The sequence below is a fragment of the Columba livia genome, chromosome 4 (genome assembly GCF_036013475.1).
Source record: "Columba livia isolate bColLiv1 breed racing homer chromosome 4, bColLiv1.pat.W.v2, whole genome shotgun sequence".
Classification (NCBI taxonomy): Eukaryota; Metazoa; Chordata; class Aves; order Columbiformes; family Columbidae; genus Columba; species Columba livia.
The window spans coordinates 6439606-6459349 of NC_088605.1; the positions used below are offsets into that span (position 1 = coordinate 6439606).

The window sequence follows — 19744 nt, forward strand, 5'->3', positions numbered from 1 at the left end:
CCGCCGGGGCGGGGCGAGCGGCGGGAGGCGGGCGGGGGGGCCGCGGCCCCGCGGCGCTGACAGCCCCGTTGTCCCTTCCCCTCCCCGCCCCGCGGCAGCCCGGCCTCCGGCTCGGCTCCCCGGCGGGAAGATGTGGGTGAAGCTGTGCTGTTTGCTGCTCTACTTCCTGGCGCTCTTCGTCCTGGCCAGGGTGTTCGAGGCCGTGGCGTGGTACGAGAGCGGCTTCCTCGCCACGCAGCTGGTGGACCCGGTGGCGTTGAGCTTCAGGAAGCTGCGGACCATCCTGGAGTGCCGGGGTTTGGGCTACTCGGGGCTGCCCGAGAAGAAGGATGTGCGGGAGCTGGTGGAGAAGTCAGGTACGCGGAGGTTTTCCCCGCCGCCACCCACGCGTGGGGAGGGAGGGGTGGTAGGAGGTCGGTCCCCGGTGAGTCCCGGCGCCCTTGGGCTGGAGAACCGGGCGCCGCTGCCCACGCCTGCGGGCCAGCGCAGGGCGAACGTGGGGAGGAAACTGGTCCCCCCCACCCCCCGCGCCTTCCTCCATGTAACCGCTCCGGCCTCTCGGCCCTTGGGCCGGGGGGAAGCTCGGGGATGGCGACGTTAAAAACCCGTTTGAAAGCCCGAATGGGCCGCGGGGAGGGAAAAGGCCTCGGTTGGACGGGGCACCGAAGGGTGGCTCTTCCCGGGGAGTTCCGCCGGGTGGCTGCGGTGGGCGGTCGGGGTCAGGACGGGCGAGGTGGTGGTTGCACAGAAAGGGAATGTCGTCTGCTGTGACAAACGAGGAGGGGAAAAAATACCCAAATATATGCAGGGGGTTACTGTTTACAGCTGGGGCCGGATTTCCCTGGGTATTCCTGCCCTTTGCTGATGTTATTACTGCGAAGATGGGTACTGAGCGGAGCAGTGATTTTACAGCCGAGGAGCAGAAGGGCTTTACACGGTGGTTGTACACAAGAGGAGCAGAAATAGATCCTGTGTCCAAAAGATGGCTTGTTAAAAGGGCAGGGAGGCGTTTGGGAAGCAACGGACAGCAGGTGAAAGAGGTGGATGTTGGGGGTGATGAACAGGGAAGGGTGAAGAGCAAAGGAGATACAAGGAATGACCGAAGTGTCTTGGAAGTCGGGGTGCTGGCCTGGGGCGGTCGGAGGGAACAGCCCCAGGGGCTGGGAGATGGGGCTGATGTAATAGCTGGAGTGCCAGCCAAGCAGGAAAATCTGAGTAGCTGCTTTAAATCCATGGTCCAAGGGTCCGCTGATCCAGGAGAGAGAGAAATCCCAGTGATCGGGGTGCACAGCCAGGGGGTTAAAGGTCTGGGCAGAAAGAAAGAGTAGGATTGGGATGAATATATTGAGTGCCATAACCTTAAAAAATGCTAACTCTTTTAAATAATTTATATTAATGCTGGGCATTTAAATCTGATTTGCTTTTATTGTTCATTGTTTATTCATGTTGTTTATTCGCTGTAAAAAAGCATCAGGCGATTTCACTTTCGTTCCCAATCACTTTCACTCCTTGGCTGTTAGGTACTTTCATGATGTTTGCTTTGGAAAATGCTGCAGAGAAGTGTTTAACTCCAAACAAACTGTATTAACCTACTTCTTCAAATGTCATGGAAACATTTCTCATACCAACAGGCTTTGCAGCATTTTTCCATGTTGTGGTTTGTTTTTTTTTTAATAAATTCTATTAATACATTTGGAAACCCCTCAAGGGTTTCAGCTGTAACGCTTTTTTATTTCATGTTTTGAAGGAAACAGCCAGGACAAACCTTGATTTCTTGAAGCTTAATAGATTAGTTACTAGAATGCTAGTTGTCATTAGCAGTGTTTGTAATGATTGTGAAATAGGACATGAGAAGGAAATGAGATTACAAGGGGCACATGGATGATTTTATTGTGAGCTCCTTACGTCACTAGGATCGGAATTCATGGGAACTTTTTCCAACTTTGCAAACAGGACCCAATGGTGAAAATATTCTACCTGAGATTTTTACTTGGAAAGTTTCTTTGTTGTTGGTTTTTAATTTGAAATGTTTGTGGGGGTTTTGCTTGTTTTATTGGTACAGAATTACTGATTGGAATTCTGGAAGTCTGTTTGAATTATCGATGTTAAGAAGTCAGTTGCTGCAAAGTTACTATCCCGTGAAATGAAAGCAAAGATACGTGAATTAAAATAACTTTCAGCCATAGAATGTTGTTATTTTCGGAGAGTGAGGCTTAGAGAATGTCCATTTGAACACAAGCCCTATGGGGAGAGGCTGAGCGAGCTGGGCTTGTTTAGTCTGGAGAAGAGGAGGCTTAGAGGTGAGCTCAGCACTCTCTAGAACTACCTGAAGGGCAGTTCTAGCCAGGTGGGGATTGGTCTCTTCTCCCAGGCAGTCAGCAATAGGACAAGGGGGCATGGGCTTCAACTCTGCCAGGGGAAATTTAGGCTGGATATTAGAAAGAAATTCTTTGCAGAGAGAGTGGTCAGGCATTGGAATGGCTGCCCAGGGAGGTGCTGGACTCGCCGTCCCTGGAGGTTTTTAAACTGAGATTGGACATGGCACTTAGTGCCATGATCTAGTCAATGGACTGGAGTTGGACCAAGGTTGGACTCGATGATCTCTGAGGTCTTTTCCAACCCAGTTGATTCTGTGATTTATTCTTCTGTGCGTGCAGCTGCATGTGTGCTACATCCGTGTGGTCAGAAGAGTCGTGTTCATGTCTTGTGGTCTGACAGCTGAAGTAAAATTGTTCATAGTCACAAAACTATAGATAGAATTCTAACTTTTCAGTTTAGCTACCTTCCTACTGAAAACGTTCTTTGAGAAACCATGTAAAATATGGTTAGTGAAGCTGTTACTAGAATTTGTGAAACAATCTTTCTCAAGTGCCTTTTTAATCTAATTTCTCCAATTGTCTCTTTTTCAGGAGACCTCATGGAAGGAGAGCTCTATTCTGCTCTCAAGGAGGAAGAGGCCTCTGAATCGGTTTCCAGTACTAACTTTAGTGGGGAAATGCACTTCTATGAGCTTGTAGAAGACACAAAAGATGGGATCTGGCTGGTACAGGTATAGAAAATTGACCTTTTAAAAATATATATTTATCACATCCAAAATATGTTTCAAAGGAGGAGTTCGTGAGCATAGTTATCTAGTAGTAAAAGCATATGATAGAGAGATGATGAGAAATATAAGCTGCATCAGGGAGATCATAAGGAATAAATCCGTTCCATAAAACAAGAAAGGCTGAAAGTGACATAGTTCCTATACAGACAGAAAGAAAAAAAACCCTGTTATTCTGTGGATTGCTTTTTGAAAACCAGCTACTTAAGAATCAGAAGACAAGTGAAGCAGCACACAGACTACGCGAGTACTTGGCCTTGGTATTGTAAGAGCTTGTATGATGTGTGAAGTAGGTGCAGTAATGTAAGATGCTCCCGGCTGGCACAGGAGAGGGGCCTCTGGGGTTGCTCTTCATTTTGCTGGTATTACCTGCTCAAACGCAACCAGTTCAAGTTTCTGTTTGTCTAAGGGGCACTTTAAAGAGTATTGTTTAAACCTCCGTTGCGCCTTCACGAAGGCAAGATCTCCATGTGCTCCTTTTCAGGCTGGCGGGCTGCTTCTATAACACATTCCAGTAGTTTAAAGTCAACCTTCCCCTACACCTCGTGGACCCACTGATTTTTTCAAGTGTGTGTCCCCAGGGCTGCGTGAGAATAGGAGAATGTTTAGGAAAATAAATACTTTTGCAAATAGGATTCTGAAACAGTATATCATCAAACCTATGTAATCTAGAGCAAAATGTAAAAATGCTTTTCTGCATCAACTTCTCTATTGATAAGAGGTTTTTTTTAAGGCATAAGTTCCCTGCTAACAGCCACATCAGACAATCAGAGTTCTCCACCAGACAATTAACTGTTCAGTTGACAGCTGTCCCGCCTGGTTTGTCTGGTCTCCTCACTTCATGTTTTCTGTTGAAATAGATTATGAAGCTCTAGTGACTTCCTGTTATTAATGACTTACACTGTCACCACATCAGATCTCACCCTAAACTAGACAATGAGAGGGCAAATTACCTCCACAATCAAAATGGCATTTGTGTTTTGGGAAAAAATATATTGGGTATTTATTGAATCTACGTTTTGGGTTTAAATCATACTGGAGGGGGTTCTTCAAGCAGAGAAAGAGCGTTGAAAGGAAGTTTACACATCTCCAAGCTAGTTGACAAATACAAGCATAAATATGCTATGAAAAACCTTTCCTCCTCCACGTACAGCTCAAAAGAGTAAAATATGGTAGTTCTCTGCTCATAATAGCAGATCAGATGGGCTGCGTTGTGATATCTCTAGTGTGATTAATGTTGTCATCATTCTGGGAATATTTGCACAGCTATTCAGTTGGTTACAATAGCTGTGGAAAAAAAAAATTAGTGGAATTTACTGAATAGTTTAGTTGTTGAACGCTATTTGTCTGTTTCGCCACAATAAAAACCACTAGACGTCAAATATCTTTTATTATTTTTCGGTCTTGCCTCATGAGTTTTCATCACTTTAAGTTTTCATTTGCTCCGTCCCTCCCCGTAACTCCTGTGCTGGATTCTTCATGTCCTTTCACAGGTTTTCCAGTGTTCCTTTCTCAGACTTCATCCCTCCAAAGCTGTTTTTATCATCACTTCCATGTTCTAATTCTCAATTACCCTCCCTTGCCCGCTTTCCTTTACAGTTCAACATCCCGTGGAAACATTACGTTTAATTAATCAGCTGGATGCTTAGGCAGGTGGCAGCAGGAGAGTGAGGATGCCTCATGGATGGGTTTGGTGGCAGCAGGCAGGGTTGGCAAATTCCCCTGCTCCGTTGTTGCCACCAGCTGCGAAGCAGAATGGATCTCCAGATCCTTTTCAGGATCCTGACCCTCAATCCCTGTTCCACAGAATCACAGGATGTCAGGGATTGGAAGGGACCTGGAAAGCTCATCCAGTGCAATCCCCCCATGGAGCAGGAACACCCAGATGAGGTTACACAGGAAGGTGTCCAGGCGCGTTGGAATGTCTGCAGAGAAGGAGACTCCGCAACCCCCCTGGGCAGCCTGGTCCAGTGTCTGTCACCCTCACTGAGAAGGAGTTTCTTGTCAAATTTAAGTGGAACCTTTTGTGTTCCAGTTTGTACCCATTACTCCTTGTCCTATCATTGGTTGTCACCAAGAAGAGCCTGGCTCCATCCTCCTGACACTCACCCTTTATATATCTGTAAACATTAATGAGGTCACCCCTCAGTCTCCTCTTCTCCAAGCTCCAGAGCCCCAGCTCCCTCAGCCTTTCTTCATAAGGGAGATGCTCCAGGGCTGCTGGGAAGCAGGAGAGGGAGGGGAACAGTTCTGGCTCAGCTGGCACAGGTGCTGCTGGTTGAGTTGTTTTGAAGACTTTGTGGTGATGTACGGGAGGATGGAGACTCTGAAGACAATTTGTATTTTGAAATTTCTGGGGTGGCACAGGCTAGTAATGTGATCACTGTCCGCAGAGCCTCAAAGGAAAAAGAAGAAACAATTCTTATTTCTTGATACATTTAGTACAAATTTGGATGTGAACTTTTTCATTTAGAGCCAGCAAGACTAATTCCTTGAAAAAAGTCAAAGTCCATGCACAAGGAAACCATGTTTCGTGGCTTTGTTTATTTGCTTTCTGGAAATCCACATGCAAAGCATCCAGGTTTGGTGGTGATTTATTTACCAGTGTGCCCTCTGCTCCTATGTGGAGCTTCCGTAGAGCCACAGAGCGCTGTGTGTCCTCTCTCCTATTAACTCATGATCTCATCACCGTTTATGCCTTTCTTCTTGCTTGCCAGCTGCTGTTGGGCACTTATTTGGTGAGCAGGGATGATGTGTGGTAGTTTCTAGAGCTGTTTCTCTTGTTGATAGAGGAGTAACACGTGATGTTCTTGCTTTTCCAGACTCTGCTATGGCTCAGGCGCTCTGGTTAGTCTCTGGAAGCCTGTCACATCCAACAATATTGCAGCCATTATGACTCTTTAAAAACTTACAGTAAATGATCTACAGATAAAAATCCTCTTTGAATGACGTTAAAATCTGAATTAATTTATATTTTTACTTTAAGAGTCTGTAACATAGTGGTAGAGAGAAGTAAAGGGAACTTTATTCCCGGCATTGAAGCAGGAGGACAAACATTTTGATGGTGTCTGGTAGAGGTACAAAGGGCGTTATTATGGATACAAGATGTTGCTCTCTGTTCTGTGTCTCAGCTTCTTGTTCAAGTGGTGTAGTCATAGAGCCAGGGATGTGCCTACAGGATTTTGTTGGTGGTTCATTTGTTCTTTCTTTTGCTTGGTTGTAGGATAAGTAATTTTCATATTTACCTTTTTAATTCTGCCAGGTGATCAAGGAAAGGAAATCAAGTAGAAACACTCCATTCTTTTCAAATACATCGCTCAGTATTTGTGTCTTCTTCAGTCACCCTCCAGGATTATTTACCTTAGAATATCTGATTTTAACTTCTAGTATCCTTCTTGAGAGTCTTCATATCCAGTTAAGGGTGCAGAACAGCATCAGCTGAATGTAATAGCTCTCACATTGTCGGCATATCTGTATTAATTCATTACAGAAGCTCATTTATTCTCAACATCTGATTTAACTGACAGCTTAACTGAACCGTTGAGGTAGGTGCACAGGACACCGCACCTCCCTTGAGAAACTACATGTAGTCTTGAGGTGGTTAATTTTTGCATGCTGTGGTGCTTGTGGTCTCCTGTCTTTGCCTATTTTGATCTAATTTCTCATGGTTTCCTTCTCAGAAAAGAAAAGCAAAAAAGCTCCAGACATCTTTAATCCATATGGATGGATTCTGAAACAGTTGTAAGTTCTTAGGAAAGAGCAACAATGCAGAAATTCAGTTCCATCAGCACAATGCCGAATAATAAAGAGAGAGTGAGATGTCTCAGAATTAATAAAAGTGTAGACAGCCATGTAGAAACTTATTGACATTATTTGGAATAAGCTGGCTTTTTTTTCCATGCATCTAATAAATAACTCACCAGCCCATTTATAATTAATTGTATTCCTAAATGAGAATTGTCCAATTATTTTTACTTCTGTTTTATTTATGAGAGGAAAGTTTGCAACATAGCTGTTGATTATAAAGGGTTCTATGAAAAGCACTGAAGAAGCGGAGGCTTTTTGAACCTTCGTATCTTTGTGGATCCCTAAAAACCTTCCAGCGAGCGCATGGAAGATTTGTGGAAGATTGTCTTTGTGGCTAAGCTGTAAAACAGAGTTTGGACTATTCGTGCATATGCAAAATGGTGTGCCTGACACCTGGTATCCTGGCTAAATTCCAGCTTAGATCATGCCTGAGTTTCCGTTGGTGATTTCATTTTGGTACAGTTTTCTCTTCCCTTTGTGGCACATACTCCTATCCCATAAAGGCTGAGAGATGCTGCCAATATGAATATTTTTTCTGTCACAAACAATTACATATATAAAACACATGTGCATCCCTTAGCTCAGAGCTCTCCTGTATTGTGGTGATCTCACCATTCTTGTTTATGCTGTGAGTTCTCTTTTTTTAGTGTTGTTCCCGTCTCAGGCACGATGTAACAACCACAAATGGAATGACTCCTAATCAAACTGGTAAGGCACAAGTGCTGTTGAAGGTGCAAAGTAGACGATTCATCGGGATGTTTTTCACTTTAGTGTTACTGAGGTTACTTTAGGTCCCTGAGGCTGTTAGAAGCAGTAGGAACTAGTTTTTAAGGGTTGATTTTTAAAATGTCCTCTTTAGAAAAGCTACCTGTCAAGGGTGTTCAGGTTCTGTGGGAAGTTGTTGCATATACTGTGGTCTGCAAAGTCCTCGAGTTGCTGCAAGTTCACAGAATCGCAGAATGTCAGGGATTGGAAGGGACCTCAAAAGCTCATCCAGTCCAATCCCATCATGGAGCAGGAACACCCAGATGAGGTTACACAGGAAGGTGTCCAGGCGGGTTTGAATGTCTGCAGAGAAGGAGACTCCACAACCCCCCTGGGCAGCCTGGGCCAGTGTCTGTTACCCTTACTGAGAAGAAGTTTCTTCTCATATTTAAGTAGAACCTCTTGTGTTCCAGTTTGAACCCCTTGTCCTATCATTGGTTGTCACTGAGAAGAGCTTGGCTCCATCCTCGTGGCACTTACCCTTTATGTATTTGTAAACATTAATGAGGTCACCCCTCAGTCTCTTCTTCTCCAGGCTCCAGAGCCCCAGCTCCCTCAGCCTTTCCTCACACGGGAGATGCTCCACTCCCTTCACCATCTTTATTGCCCTGTGCTGGACTCTCTCCAGCAGTTCCCTGTCCTTCTGGAACTGAGGGGCCACAACTGGACACAATATTGCAGGTGTGGTCTCCCCAGGGCAGAGCAGAGGGGCAGGAGAACCTCTCTGACCTACTGACCACCCCCCTTCTAATCCACCCCAGGTACCATTGTTCTTCCTGGCCACAAGGGCCCAGTGCTGGCTCATGCTCATCCTGCTGTCCACCAGAAGTTGTTGGAGTGGAGGCAACTTGTAAGAGTGTTGTTTCTGTTCCAGATGGTATACCTGGTCCTGGTCACGTTGCATTGCAGATTGTTCCCCATTAAAAAAAATACAAGTTAATCCTTCTTTAGTATCTTTGCTATGAGGATGTATGTAAGGTCTTTCCCCCACCATGCTGTAATTCTTCTCATGCATCAAATGGTTAGTACATTTCTTTCTTCTATATATCTTAACCATAGAATAAAGCGGAGAAAGGAATTGAAGGAGTTAGGGTTGGTTAAAATAAATAGAAGTCAAAATACCATGTTGTGCATTTGTCGGTCTCTGACTTTCATTATCATGCCTTGTGATATCTGAGCATTTTTAGTTGAGTGAGCATCAAAACTTACTGAGACCACATCATGTTACAGTGACCTGTTTTGAAATCTCTACGTACCTGTCTAAGAGGGATTGAACAGTATCAGGTTTAGATGAACAGAAAATAGAAGAATGCTTGAATAAGGCTACTGTCTGTATGTGCTGCGTGATGGCACTCTGGATGATCTGCTCCAAAACAGAGCTTGGTGCTGGGGAATATTATGGAACAGATCATCTTGAGTGCCATCATGGGACACATACAGGACAACCAGGTGATCTTTCTGTCCCCAGGGTATTTGTTCTTAAAGTCTGTTTGCTTTTTTAATGTCATAACTATGACTATTTTACCTTACGATCAAAATGATTTTGTTAATTACATTCTTGATTGGCCTCTTTTGGGACAGTTCTGTCTAATTCAAAGTCAGGAGGACTCTTCCAATGCAAAAGGCACCTGTGCAAATACCTGTTGAAATCATCAGGATGTTTTATTATTTCATTATTATATGTCCCTAGATGAATTCTGTTTTGTTTTCTATGGTATCTGAAAGCCACCTTTTTAGGTATTTACAGAAACTAAACAAGAAAACTCAATCAGATCATGTAGAAATAAAGGGGATTTCCAACCCCCAACCTTTCAATTTTCACTTTGCACATCTTGGTGGCATAACTCACCTGCGCTATTTCAGTGTCATCAGTGAGAATCTCCTGACCTGTTGCGATATGGTGTGGTCCTCCCAAATTCACAGAGGGAGCATGAAGAAACTTGTGTCTGGGATGTCAGAGGAATTTTGTTGATGGATGCTCATGGAGGGCCTGGCCTTCCCTCCGTCGTCTTCTTCTGCTAAATAAGCTGGTAATTCATACATAGAGATGGTAATTCTGCAGTCGGAGCCAGTCCTCTGGCCTGAGTTAGGTAAAGGGTGAGTGTCAGGAGGATGGAGCCAGGCTCTTCTCAGTGACAACCAATGATAGGACAAGGGGTAATGGGTTCAAACTGGAACACAAGAGGTTCCGCTTAAATTTGAGAAGAAGCTTCTTCTCAGTGAGGATAGAACACTGGCCCAGGCTGCCCAGGGAGGTTGTGGAGTCTCCTTCTCTGCAGACATTCAAACCCGCCTGGACACCTTCCTGTGTAACCTCATCTGGGTGTTCCTGCTCCATGGGGGATTGCACTGGATGAGCTTTCGAGGTCCCTTCCAATCCCTGACATTCTGTGATTCTGTGATAAACTATGGAGAAGATCTATTCCATGATGTGGCATTGTTAAATGGCAGGGTTACTTTGATCCTGTTGGATTCTCTTAGTGCGTTAAGGTGATTAATGTATAGAGTTATCTTCGTTGGCTTATTTGTCGCTCTGACATATGATACAAGTTGCAGATTGTGAACATGATCTTTGTCTTTATCTCTTTAAATTGCCATAGAGCATATAACTGAAAGGGACCTTAATGAGGAGCGAGTTCAGGTCTCTGCTAGACTGTGGAATAGGTGTTTATAAAATAACTTGCTGTCTCTCTTAAATCGTAAGTTGTCTCATTGGAATACTCTCGGCTGTTCTCAGAAAGGTGTATCTGACTTCTGACCAAGGCGTCTTCGTGGCTCATTTGTTCCTGTTGCATTTACATTGACATCACCTTTTAATTTCACTGAGTCTTGGTGTCTACCCCACTGCTCCCAGTACATGAGATCGATCGACCAGTTTTTGTTGGGCATAATATGTCCTGGGCTTTGCTTATTTCACAGCCAGTGAATATTGATGGCTCAATAGTTCCTTCTGGATCGACTACCAGACCCAAGCTTTTCCTCCCATGGCTGTTTCTAACTGATGAACTCCCCGAGTGTCCTGTTCATTATTGGATTCAATTTCATTTCTGACACTCTGCATTACAAGATTTGTGCAGCTCTTCCCGTATGGGGTTATAATCCTCTTTGTACATCGACGTGCTTCCCAATTTTATGTCATCTACAAATGCCTTTGGGAGACTTGACGTTTCTGCAGGAAGGGCATTAATTGGAATATATGCTGAACTGAGCTCTGAGGTAAATCTATTAAGAAGTCTGTTAGCGCCTTCCTGGCGTTTTGATGTTTTCTTGCCTCAGCCAATTTCTTTCTTACTTTAAAACCTCTTTTTATCTCGCTATAAAAACTGATCTCCAGTTCTGAAAATGTTCACAGAATCACAGAATGTCAGGGATTGGAAGGGACCTCGAAAGCTCATCCAGTCCAATCCCCCCATGGAGCAAGAACACCCAGATGAGGTTACACAGGAAGGTGTCCAGGCGGGTTTGAATGTCTGCAGAGAAGGAGACTCCACAACCCCCCTGGGCAGCCTGTTCTAGTGTTCTGTTACTCTTACTGAGAAGAAGTTTCTTCTCATATTTAAGTGGAACCTTTTGTGTTCCAGTTTGAACCCCTTGTCCTATCATTGGTTGTCACTGAGAAGAGCCTGGCTCCATCCTCCTGACACTCACTCTTTACATATTTATAAACATTAATGAGTTCACCCCTCAGTCTCCTCCAAGCTCCAGAGCCCCAGCTCCCTCAGCCTTTCCTCACACAGGAGATGCTCCACTCCCTTCAGCATCTTGGTGGCTGCGCTGGACTCTCTCCAGCAGTTCCCTGTCCTTCTGGAACTGAGGGGCCCAGAACTGGACACAATATTCCAGGTGTGGTCTCCCCAGGGCAGAGCAGAGGGGCAGGAGAACCTCTCTGACCTACTGACCACCCCACTTCTAATCCACCCCAGGTACCATTGGCCTTCCTGGCCACAAGGGCCCAGTGCTGGCTCATGCTCATCCTGCTGTTCACCAGGACCCCCAGGTCCCTTTCCCCTACGCTGCTCTCTAATAGGTCATTCCCCACCTTATACTGGAACCTGGGGTTGTTCCTGCCCAGATACAAGACTCTACACTTGCCCTTGTTCTATTTCATTAAAGTTTTCCCCACCCAGCTCTCCAGTCCATGTGGCACAGTACTAGATACCCTACCAAACTACAGAAAGGGTAATACATTTCCTTTTCTCTTGAAACTCTGTTCTTTTTCTCCAGGAAAAGATGGATTTTTTTAATTCTTAACTTAATTTGGAATGAAACATCTTCAGTAATTCTATGCTGGAAAGGGGGAGAAAATTCAACTGTCTCTGCACCTCTAAAATTCATTCTACAGTTTTGTTCTACAAACTGATGGGATAATTTTTATTTTTTCATTCGCTCTTAAATATAGTTACTAACTTGTTATTCTCCTGTCAAAAGGTAAATTGCTCTGACAGGGATTTTATCAGAAACCTTTGCAGGTTCATGTGTAATTTTGTGTGCTAATTGTATTGCAGTTCTGAGATGAAGATTACCAGCTTACTCTGATTTAAGTGTATTAAATTGAGTTTTGTTTCCATCTTCAGGTGATACAGTCTGTTCTCATAGACTTGCTACCCTGCCCCTGGCCAGCCAGTTCCCCTTCATTGAAAACTGACTCAGAGCATTATTTTCATTTGAAAAAGAAAATGATCTTACATTTCTATCCTGTCTTTGTTGCATGGTGATCCTGCTGCTTTTCTTCCTCTTGTATTCTTATTCATATGACTGAAAAACCCTTTGGTGTAGCTTGTAATGTACTTCGTACGGTCTAACTTGAATTGCTCATTTTTCCTTACATTTTTCTGATTTCTCACATATCTTTCTTTGCCAGCTCTTCCTTTTGACCTTTTTTCATTCCTTGTAGATTGTCAAAACTATTTCTAACATATTTTTGGAAGCGCTTGCTAGGAAGAAGTGCAGGACTTGACAACTTGTTTTCCCCTTGCTTGAAATAGAAAATCCTGATGGCTTTAACACCTTGGGCTTGAAGAATTGCCAGGCCCCTTCTGCATTCACATTCCTGGTCTCCTCAGTCGCAGGTTTTTAAGCTCGGTTTCTTAGCTTATCAAAATTCACACTTCTCAAATAAAATCTGCTCAGAGTGTTTGCAAGTTATCTGTTAATTTAAACGGGATTACATTGCGATTGCTTAACCTGCAGGAATTTCTGCAAGTCCCTCATCCCCAGAGATGCTCAGGCGCTTTCCAAAATACAAACCCTTGCCTCTGTGTGGTGTGAACTCCCAATGTTGTAAGTGGGTGTTGTCTGCGAGGAGCAGCTGCAATGGATGTGTTTATTTGGGTGGGTTTTTTGCCATAATGACATTTAAAAAATAAATCATAAGCCCAAGAAATTATACAAAGCTTCAGCGTGCAAAACCACAGTAGGGTTCTTTCAATACAAACTGCTAGTTCTGTTGTCCTACAGCATAAATAACTTTCCCCAAGAGGAAAGGCCAGTAAAACATAGGGGTGACTGTGTTTGCAACAACCCTCCTTCTCTTGACGCTTAAAGTGAATATTGCAATATCGAACAGAAGAGAGAGCTGAGCAGGACGGGTTCTCCTGCCCGCAGCAGTAGTGTATTCTGAACTCGCACGCAGAATTTTGGAAGCAGCCGGTCTCTGAGTGGTTGTACCGAAGAGGTAATCCAGTTACCAACGTGTTACTTTTATGCTTACTAATAAAATGTAGTCATTTCTTACTATGATGGATGCCTTTATCATGATGTTGTAGCTCTAAAGATACACTGGTGTTAAGGTGTCTTTAAGAACGTGGTCTCTCTTAGTTGAAATAAGTTTAAAATACCCAAAGTAATTGTTTCAGTTCCATTGGGTGATGTAAAGAAGCCTCAATAATAAGGCAGATTTGCCCAGCTGTCTGTCTTGGCGCTTGAAGGTTCCGTTTAGCTGATCAGAAAGGCTTTTCTATGTGATGTGTGTGTTTTGAGAATAATTCTTATCTAGATGTTCATCTGTGTTTTTATCTAAATGTTTTGGGCTCAGTGGAATGGGAGTGTTATCTGTAACTTCAGTTTAACTTTGTTTCCCTGTGCACGATGTTCTGCTTAGTGAATTCTTTTATTTAAATTTTCAGTGGGTTATTAAGTCAGAAAACGACTGGGAGAAGTTTAATAGTGGGTAAACACATACCTAACAAATGGAAGTTTCAAAACTTGATTTTAAAATGTATTTTAAGTGGTTAAGCAGGCAGCCTGTAGAAGCACGTGAGGCATTTCTAAAATAGAAACTGTGACAGCTCATGGAATAACGCATGATCAGTCATGTCATTCAAAAATTACCTGTCAGCTGTGGGCAGGCAGGCTTTTATTTTCCTTTTCTTTATTTTTCTCTTTTCCCATCCCTGTAAATGGGAGGATTAGTGTTTATTCTTTGTCATTTGTGTCTGCAGAAGCTTATGTCTAAGGAACCTGAAGTACTTCTTCAATAGAATAGGTTAGAACAAATTAGATCTTGGGACATATCACAGTGAATTATCATCCTGAATTGGCAGATGGGACATTGGAGTTGGTGGAACAGTCACGTAAAGTCACAGAGTGAGTCACTGGCAAAGCTGGAAATAACCGGGATTTTTCTGCATTACCTGGGAGTTTAATCACTAGTTCCCACTGCTTGGAAGTGGCTGTGGCAAGCAAATCTGGTAGTAGGGACATACATTCCAACTTACTTTACTTGCTCTGAGACAACATTTCCTTGGTGTGTTGTAATGTTTTATGGAGAATAGTAATAAACTAATGGTCTGTCTTACTGTGAAGAAGAAGAACTTGCTGAACCCTCTTCCTTTCCTCCCTACTATGAACTGGTTAATGATAGTTTTGGTTTTTTCTCTAGGTTTTTATTTTAACTACCACTGATTTCACTGTCTTAATGGGTATGTAAAATGATGCTGTACTTTTGTCTTTCTGCAGAAACTATATTTGTGTCTTAGAGTTTCACTCTGCAAAGACAGTGTTACTACCAGTTGTATCCATACCTATTGTAAGAGAAGAGGAAAACAGAATGAGGGGTGACTGGATCTCTGTTTTCATGAAACTTGCTCTTCATTTCGGGAAGCAAACTTAATGTAATGCTAAATTATTATTTCCTTTTGGCAATAGGTCATAGCAAACGACAGAAGCCCACTGGTGGGTAAAGTCCACTGGGAGAAAATGGTGAAGAAAGTATCAAGATTCGGCATACGTACGGGCACTTTTAACTGTTCCAGTGACCCCAGGTATATTCTTAAAGGATTATCTAAACCCCAAGAGTATTGTAAGGCTCAGCTGTGTTCTGGCAGCAGGGCTTGCTGTGTTGTAAAAGTAGCTGTGACAGAAGGTGGCTTTATTCTTGGTTTTATTTCTGCTAAACTCTGTTGAATTCTCCATTACATTATTTATCAGCACCATAAACACGGACCTGCAGCTTCCTAAAGCATCATGTGGGAAATACATGATTAGACTACGTGGAGTGTGATACAGCAATGGAAGGGAATGAATAGAAGAATCTGGCCTTATAGTCCAGGCATTTGAGGACAAGAACTGTGCTTGCTTAGAACAAAGCTGAATATATTACATATATAGCCCAAGTAAGAGAACTCTATATGAGTTGTAGAGTCGTTACATTGACATCTGGAAAGGAGAAACACAGGTTGGCATAAACCTTGCAAGCAGTGCCTGCTTTTCAGGGTGCCCGACAAATCCTGTTCCGTGACAAAGGTGTGTGTGTTTATATAGAAATTTGCACACACCCTTTGACAACATACAGTGTGCTGGGCAGCATTCACTGTTGTTTGCATGTGATTTAGAAACAGGAAGAAGAGCAGAGCCAAAGAAGCTATTAATAATTCTGTGCTGCTGTAAAAAGAACTTTTCTTTTAACATTTGGTTGGAGGCATTTGTTTCACATGACAGGAAACTTTGTCTATAATTCCAGTGGTGCGTATGGATATGCGTTTGTCTTACGCAGCTTAAGTCCTAAATGTTTACAGAAATCTCACAGTTAATCATAAGAGAAATATCTTAGACTTTACAGTGTTTATGCAAAATAATCTTGTATAATCAAAACACTGGTATTTGAGCCTCTTAAAATTTTGGCAGGGTTTCTCTTTGCATAGCTTCTAACTAGTTTTAATGTTATGATCAAATATTATGTTTTAAATGAATTCATTTTCTCTTGATACAAGAAATGTTTTGTTGAGTAAACCCTCGTGAATCATTTTCATCAGGCTGCAGCTGAAATTCAGAACACTATACACTACAGTAGTCAGGATACTTTTATTAGTAGGATAATATCTTGTGGCTCCTTGTAAAAATGTTACGTTCAGACTCCTGAGATGAGGAGTTGTGATTGTCTAAACATACAAACATACGCTGACAGACCAAAACCAGAGAGGATGTAGGTAGGATGGCTAGTGAATGAGGCTGGTGGCCCCCGTTTCAGCGTGCAGGGATCTGAGAGACAGCTTGTGTGCCTGCCGGCTGTGTCATGTTTTGATTGCTGAAACTTGCCAGACATTTCCTAGAAGGAAGACTAGAGAATCACAGAATCAGACTGGTTGGGGTTGAAGGGACCTCTGGAGATCATCCAGTCCAACCCACCTGCTAAAGCAGGTTCACCAGAGCAGATCACACAGGAATGTGTCCAGGCGGGTTTGAATGTCTCCAGAGAAGGAGACTCCACAACCTCTCTGGGCAGCCTGGGCCAGGGCTCTGGAACCTCACAGGAAAGACGTTTCTCCTCATATTCAGATGGAACCTCCTGTGCTTCAGTCTGTGCCCATTGCCCCTCATCCTATCGTTGGGCACCACTGAAAGGAGTCTGGTCCATCCTCTTGACACCCACCCTGGAGATATTTATAAACATTGATGAGATCCCCTCTCAGCTTCTCTTCTCCAGGCTGAACAGACCCAGCTCTCTCAGTCTCTCCTCATAAGAAAGGTGCTCCAGACCCCTCAGCATCTTCATAGCCCTCCAGTAACTCCTTATCCTTCTTAAACTGGGGAGCCCAGAGAAATTGGGTGACATAATGACACTGTTACAAAAGATGCACGAGGGAGGGGACCTTCTGAGTCACCAGACTGGTCTCACAGTTGCTGGGGTCTGGACCATGACTCAGGGTTCCTCTTCTTTTAGGTATGGATTTGGGGTTCCACACCTCAGCACGCTGCCTGCCAGACAATAGGCGTATACTTTTAGCCTAAATCATCCAGCAGCACGTATCTGCTTCCTCCTCCACAGGTTTTGTGGTGGGCTCTCTCACCACACCTCGTAGCCTGTCTGCATCCTACCAAAATCGCCCCAGTGGGAAGTGGACACTTGTCAGCTTCATTAAGGCAGCTGTGAACAGGCTGATTTTTAACTGCATGCCTCTGCTGCCTGGCAGGACTGGGATGGAAGGAAGCGCTGGGAAAGTCACCTGCAGGCTTGGGCAAGCTGGGGGACGTTGAGTTATGCTGTAGTGGTTATTTTGTTGGCTGGAAGACCATGGAAAATCAGCTTTTAATACTAAAGCTTTATAGCGAAGAGTCAGCTTGCATATTTTTCAAATCCAGTTACAAAGCGTGAATGACTGTATGGCGTTGTTTACTAGAATGACCCATGAAAATTAACACTATTCCTTTCCCTATTTTATAAATACATATTTCTACAACATTTCTGCAAGATAGATAACAAATGTAAGAATAAATACACTTTGCCAGAGAATATTTGGTGCCTGTTTCCTGCTATTGTATGTAAAGTCTCCCAGGTGCTCAGGGTGTTTCATTTTTGGGCTCATAACAGAAATTGAAGGGGTATGAAACTTTGCAATCTAACTTGCCATTTTCTTCGTAGATACTGCAGGAGGAGGGGTTGGCTGAAATCCACCCTCATCATGTCGGTTCCGCAAACCAGTACCTCCAAGGGAAAAGTCATGCTGAAGGAATACAGCGGGCGCAAAATCGAAGTGGAGCACATTTTCAAATGGATCACAGCCCACGCTGCTTCTCGGATCAAAACCATCTACAACTCGGAACATTTAAAGGAAGAATGGAACAAAAGTGACCAGTACCGTGTAAAAATATACCTGTTTGCCAGCCTTGACCAGCCCCCGGCGTTCTTCTCTGCACTAAGTGTGAAGTTTACTGGAAGAGTAGAGTTTATTTTTGTGAACGTGGAAAATTGGGACAATAAAAGTTACATGGCAGAAATTGGAGTCTACAAGACACCATCCTACATACTTAGGACTCCCGAGGGGATTTACAGGTATGGAAATAACACCGGTGAATTTATATCACTACGTGCCATGGATTCCTTTTTGCGCTCGTTACAACCAGAAGTTAATGATTTATTTGTTTTAAGCTTAGTTTTGGTTAATCTGATGGCTTGGATGGACCTGTTTATCACACAAGGCGCTACTATAAAGCGTTTTGTGGTTCTTATAAGCACTTTAGGGACGTATAATTCATTATTAATTATTTCCTGGCTACCCGTGTTAGGTTTTTTGCAACTACCTTACTTAGACAGCTTTTATGAGTACAGTTTAAAACTCTTCAGGTACTCTAACACAACTACATTGGCTTCTTGGGTAAGAGCCGACTGGATGTTCTACTCTTCGCATCCAGCCCTCTTCCTCAGCACGTACCTCGGTCATGGGTTACTAATCGATTACTTTGAGAAGAAAAGACGACGCAATAACAACACGGATGAAGTAAATGCTAATAACCTGGAGTGGCTGTCGAGCCTCTGGGACTGGTACACCAGCTACTTGTTTCATCCTATTGCTTCCTTTCAACACTTTCCTTTTGACTCAGATTGGGATGAAGACCCGGATTTGTTCTTAGAGCGGTTGGCCTTCCCCGATCTCTGGCTTCACCCTCTGATACCAACCGATTACATTAAAAACTTACCCATGTGGAGGTTTAAATGCCTCGGCGTCCATTCCGATGAGGAAATGCTGGAAACTTTTCAAGACAGCGAAAGTGACTCTGACAGCGAAAACAAAGAGCTCTTCAGTAGCGAAAAAGACGTCTCGGAGGACGATGAGCTAAACGCCTCTCGTAGGTGCGGTGAAGGAGAGCGTCAGCGCGACGCCGAGACCTGTTCGTGTGCCAACAAATATTGTCATCGCGAGCCGTACGAACGGAAAGCGAGATCCTACGGCTCGTACGGCACCGCAGGCGACATGGAGCCGGATTGGTCGGCGTGGCCCTCCGAGATGTTGCACTGTACGGAGTGTGTTGTGTGTCTAGAAAATTTTGCCAACGGTTGCCTGCTCATGGGCTTGCCGTGCGGCCACGTGTTCCACCAGAATTGCATCGTGATGTGGCTGGCCGGCGGGCGGCACTGCTGCCCCGTCTGCAGGTGGGCTTCGTACAAAAAAAAGCAGCCATACACACACCCGCAGCCTTTGTCCAATGATACCCCGTCTTAGCTGCGCGCCGACGTCCTCCGTAAGCTTTCAGGATATTACTGCTTGCCTTTTAAATGTTAGTCACTTAACAGATTATGTGGTTTGAAGTTTTAGTTTAAATGTTAGTGCAGTGAATTAAAAATGTACATGATGCTAACGTTAACGACAGAATCATTTGGTTGCCTTGTATGTTGAACTGAATGCATACTTAGCGTACAATAACTTTTTCTTTTCAACATCTGGAAACTTGATGCTGGGTTTGTAAGCACAAAAACCAAGCCTACAACAGAAGCGTATTCCAGCAAACGTTTACAAGTCAGGATGTGGGTGAAATCGAAATTCTAATTGGAGAAAATTGCTTAATTTAAACGTTTCTTATTTTAGAGTCTGTTCAGCACATCTTTGTTGAATAATCTATGTTGTAAGACAGTACCATTTAAAAAAGAAATCGGTGAAATAAATTATTTTAAAAGGAGATTTGTAATGTTAATTGTTTTGATAAATATTTTGTGTGTATGGTTACGGATGTCTTGCTGGTCTGATTTATCTGTGAAGACAATAAAAATATAACACAACTTTTTGTGACTAATAAATCATCTCCTAGCGATGCAGGAATTCATCGCTCCAGCGTTAGGCACTGGTCGAGCAGAAG

At 43.6% G+C, this 19744-nt stretch overlaps 1 protein-coding gene across 1 annotated transcript; it reads left to right on the plus strand.

The window, feature by feature from the left end:
• Positions 1 to 4: 4 nt before the first annotated feature.
• RNF103 (ring finger protein 103) lies at positions 5 to 19667 on the plus strand. The gene is made up of 4 exons (XM_005509969.3): positions 5 to 356; positions 2910 to 3049; positions 14822 to 14937; positions 17535 to 19667. Exons 1-4 carry the CDS (start codon positions 131 to 133, stop codon positions 19111 to 19113), a joined length of 2061 nt encoding a protein of 686 aa, XP_005510026.2. The 5' UTR covers positions 5 to 130; the 3' UTR covers positions 19114 to 19667.
• Positions 19668 to 19744: the final 77 nt, after the last annotated feature.

Coding starts and splice junctions, on each gene's coding strand:
- RNF103 (XM_005509969.3), top strand. CDS start 131: ATGTGGGTGAAGCTGTGCTGTTTGCTGCTCTACTTCCTGGCGCTCTTC. Junction 357..2,909: donor GGAGCTGGTGGAGAAGTCAG/GTACGCGGAGGT, acceptor TCTCTTTTTCAG/GAGACCTCATGGAAGGAGAG. Junction 14,938..17,534: donor AACTGTTCCAGTGACCCCAG/GTATATTCTTAA, acceptor TTTTCTTCGTAG/ATACTGCAGGAGGAGGGGTT.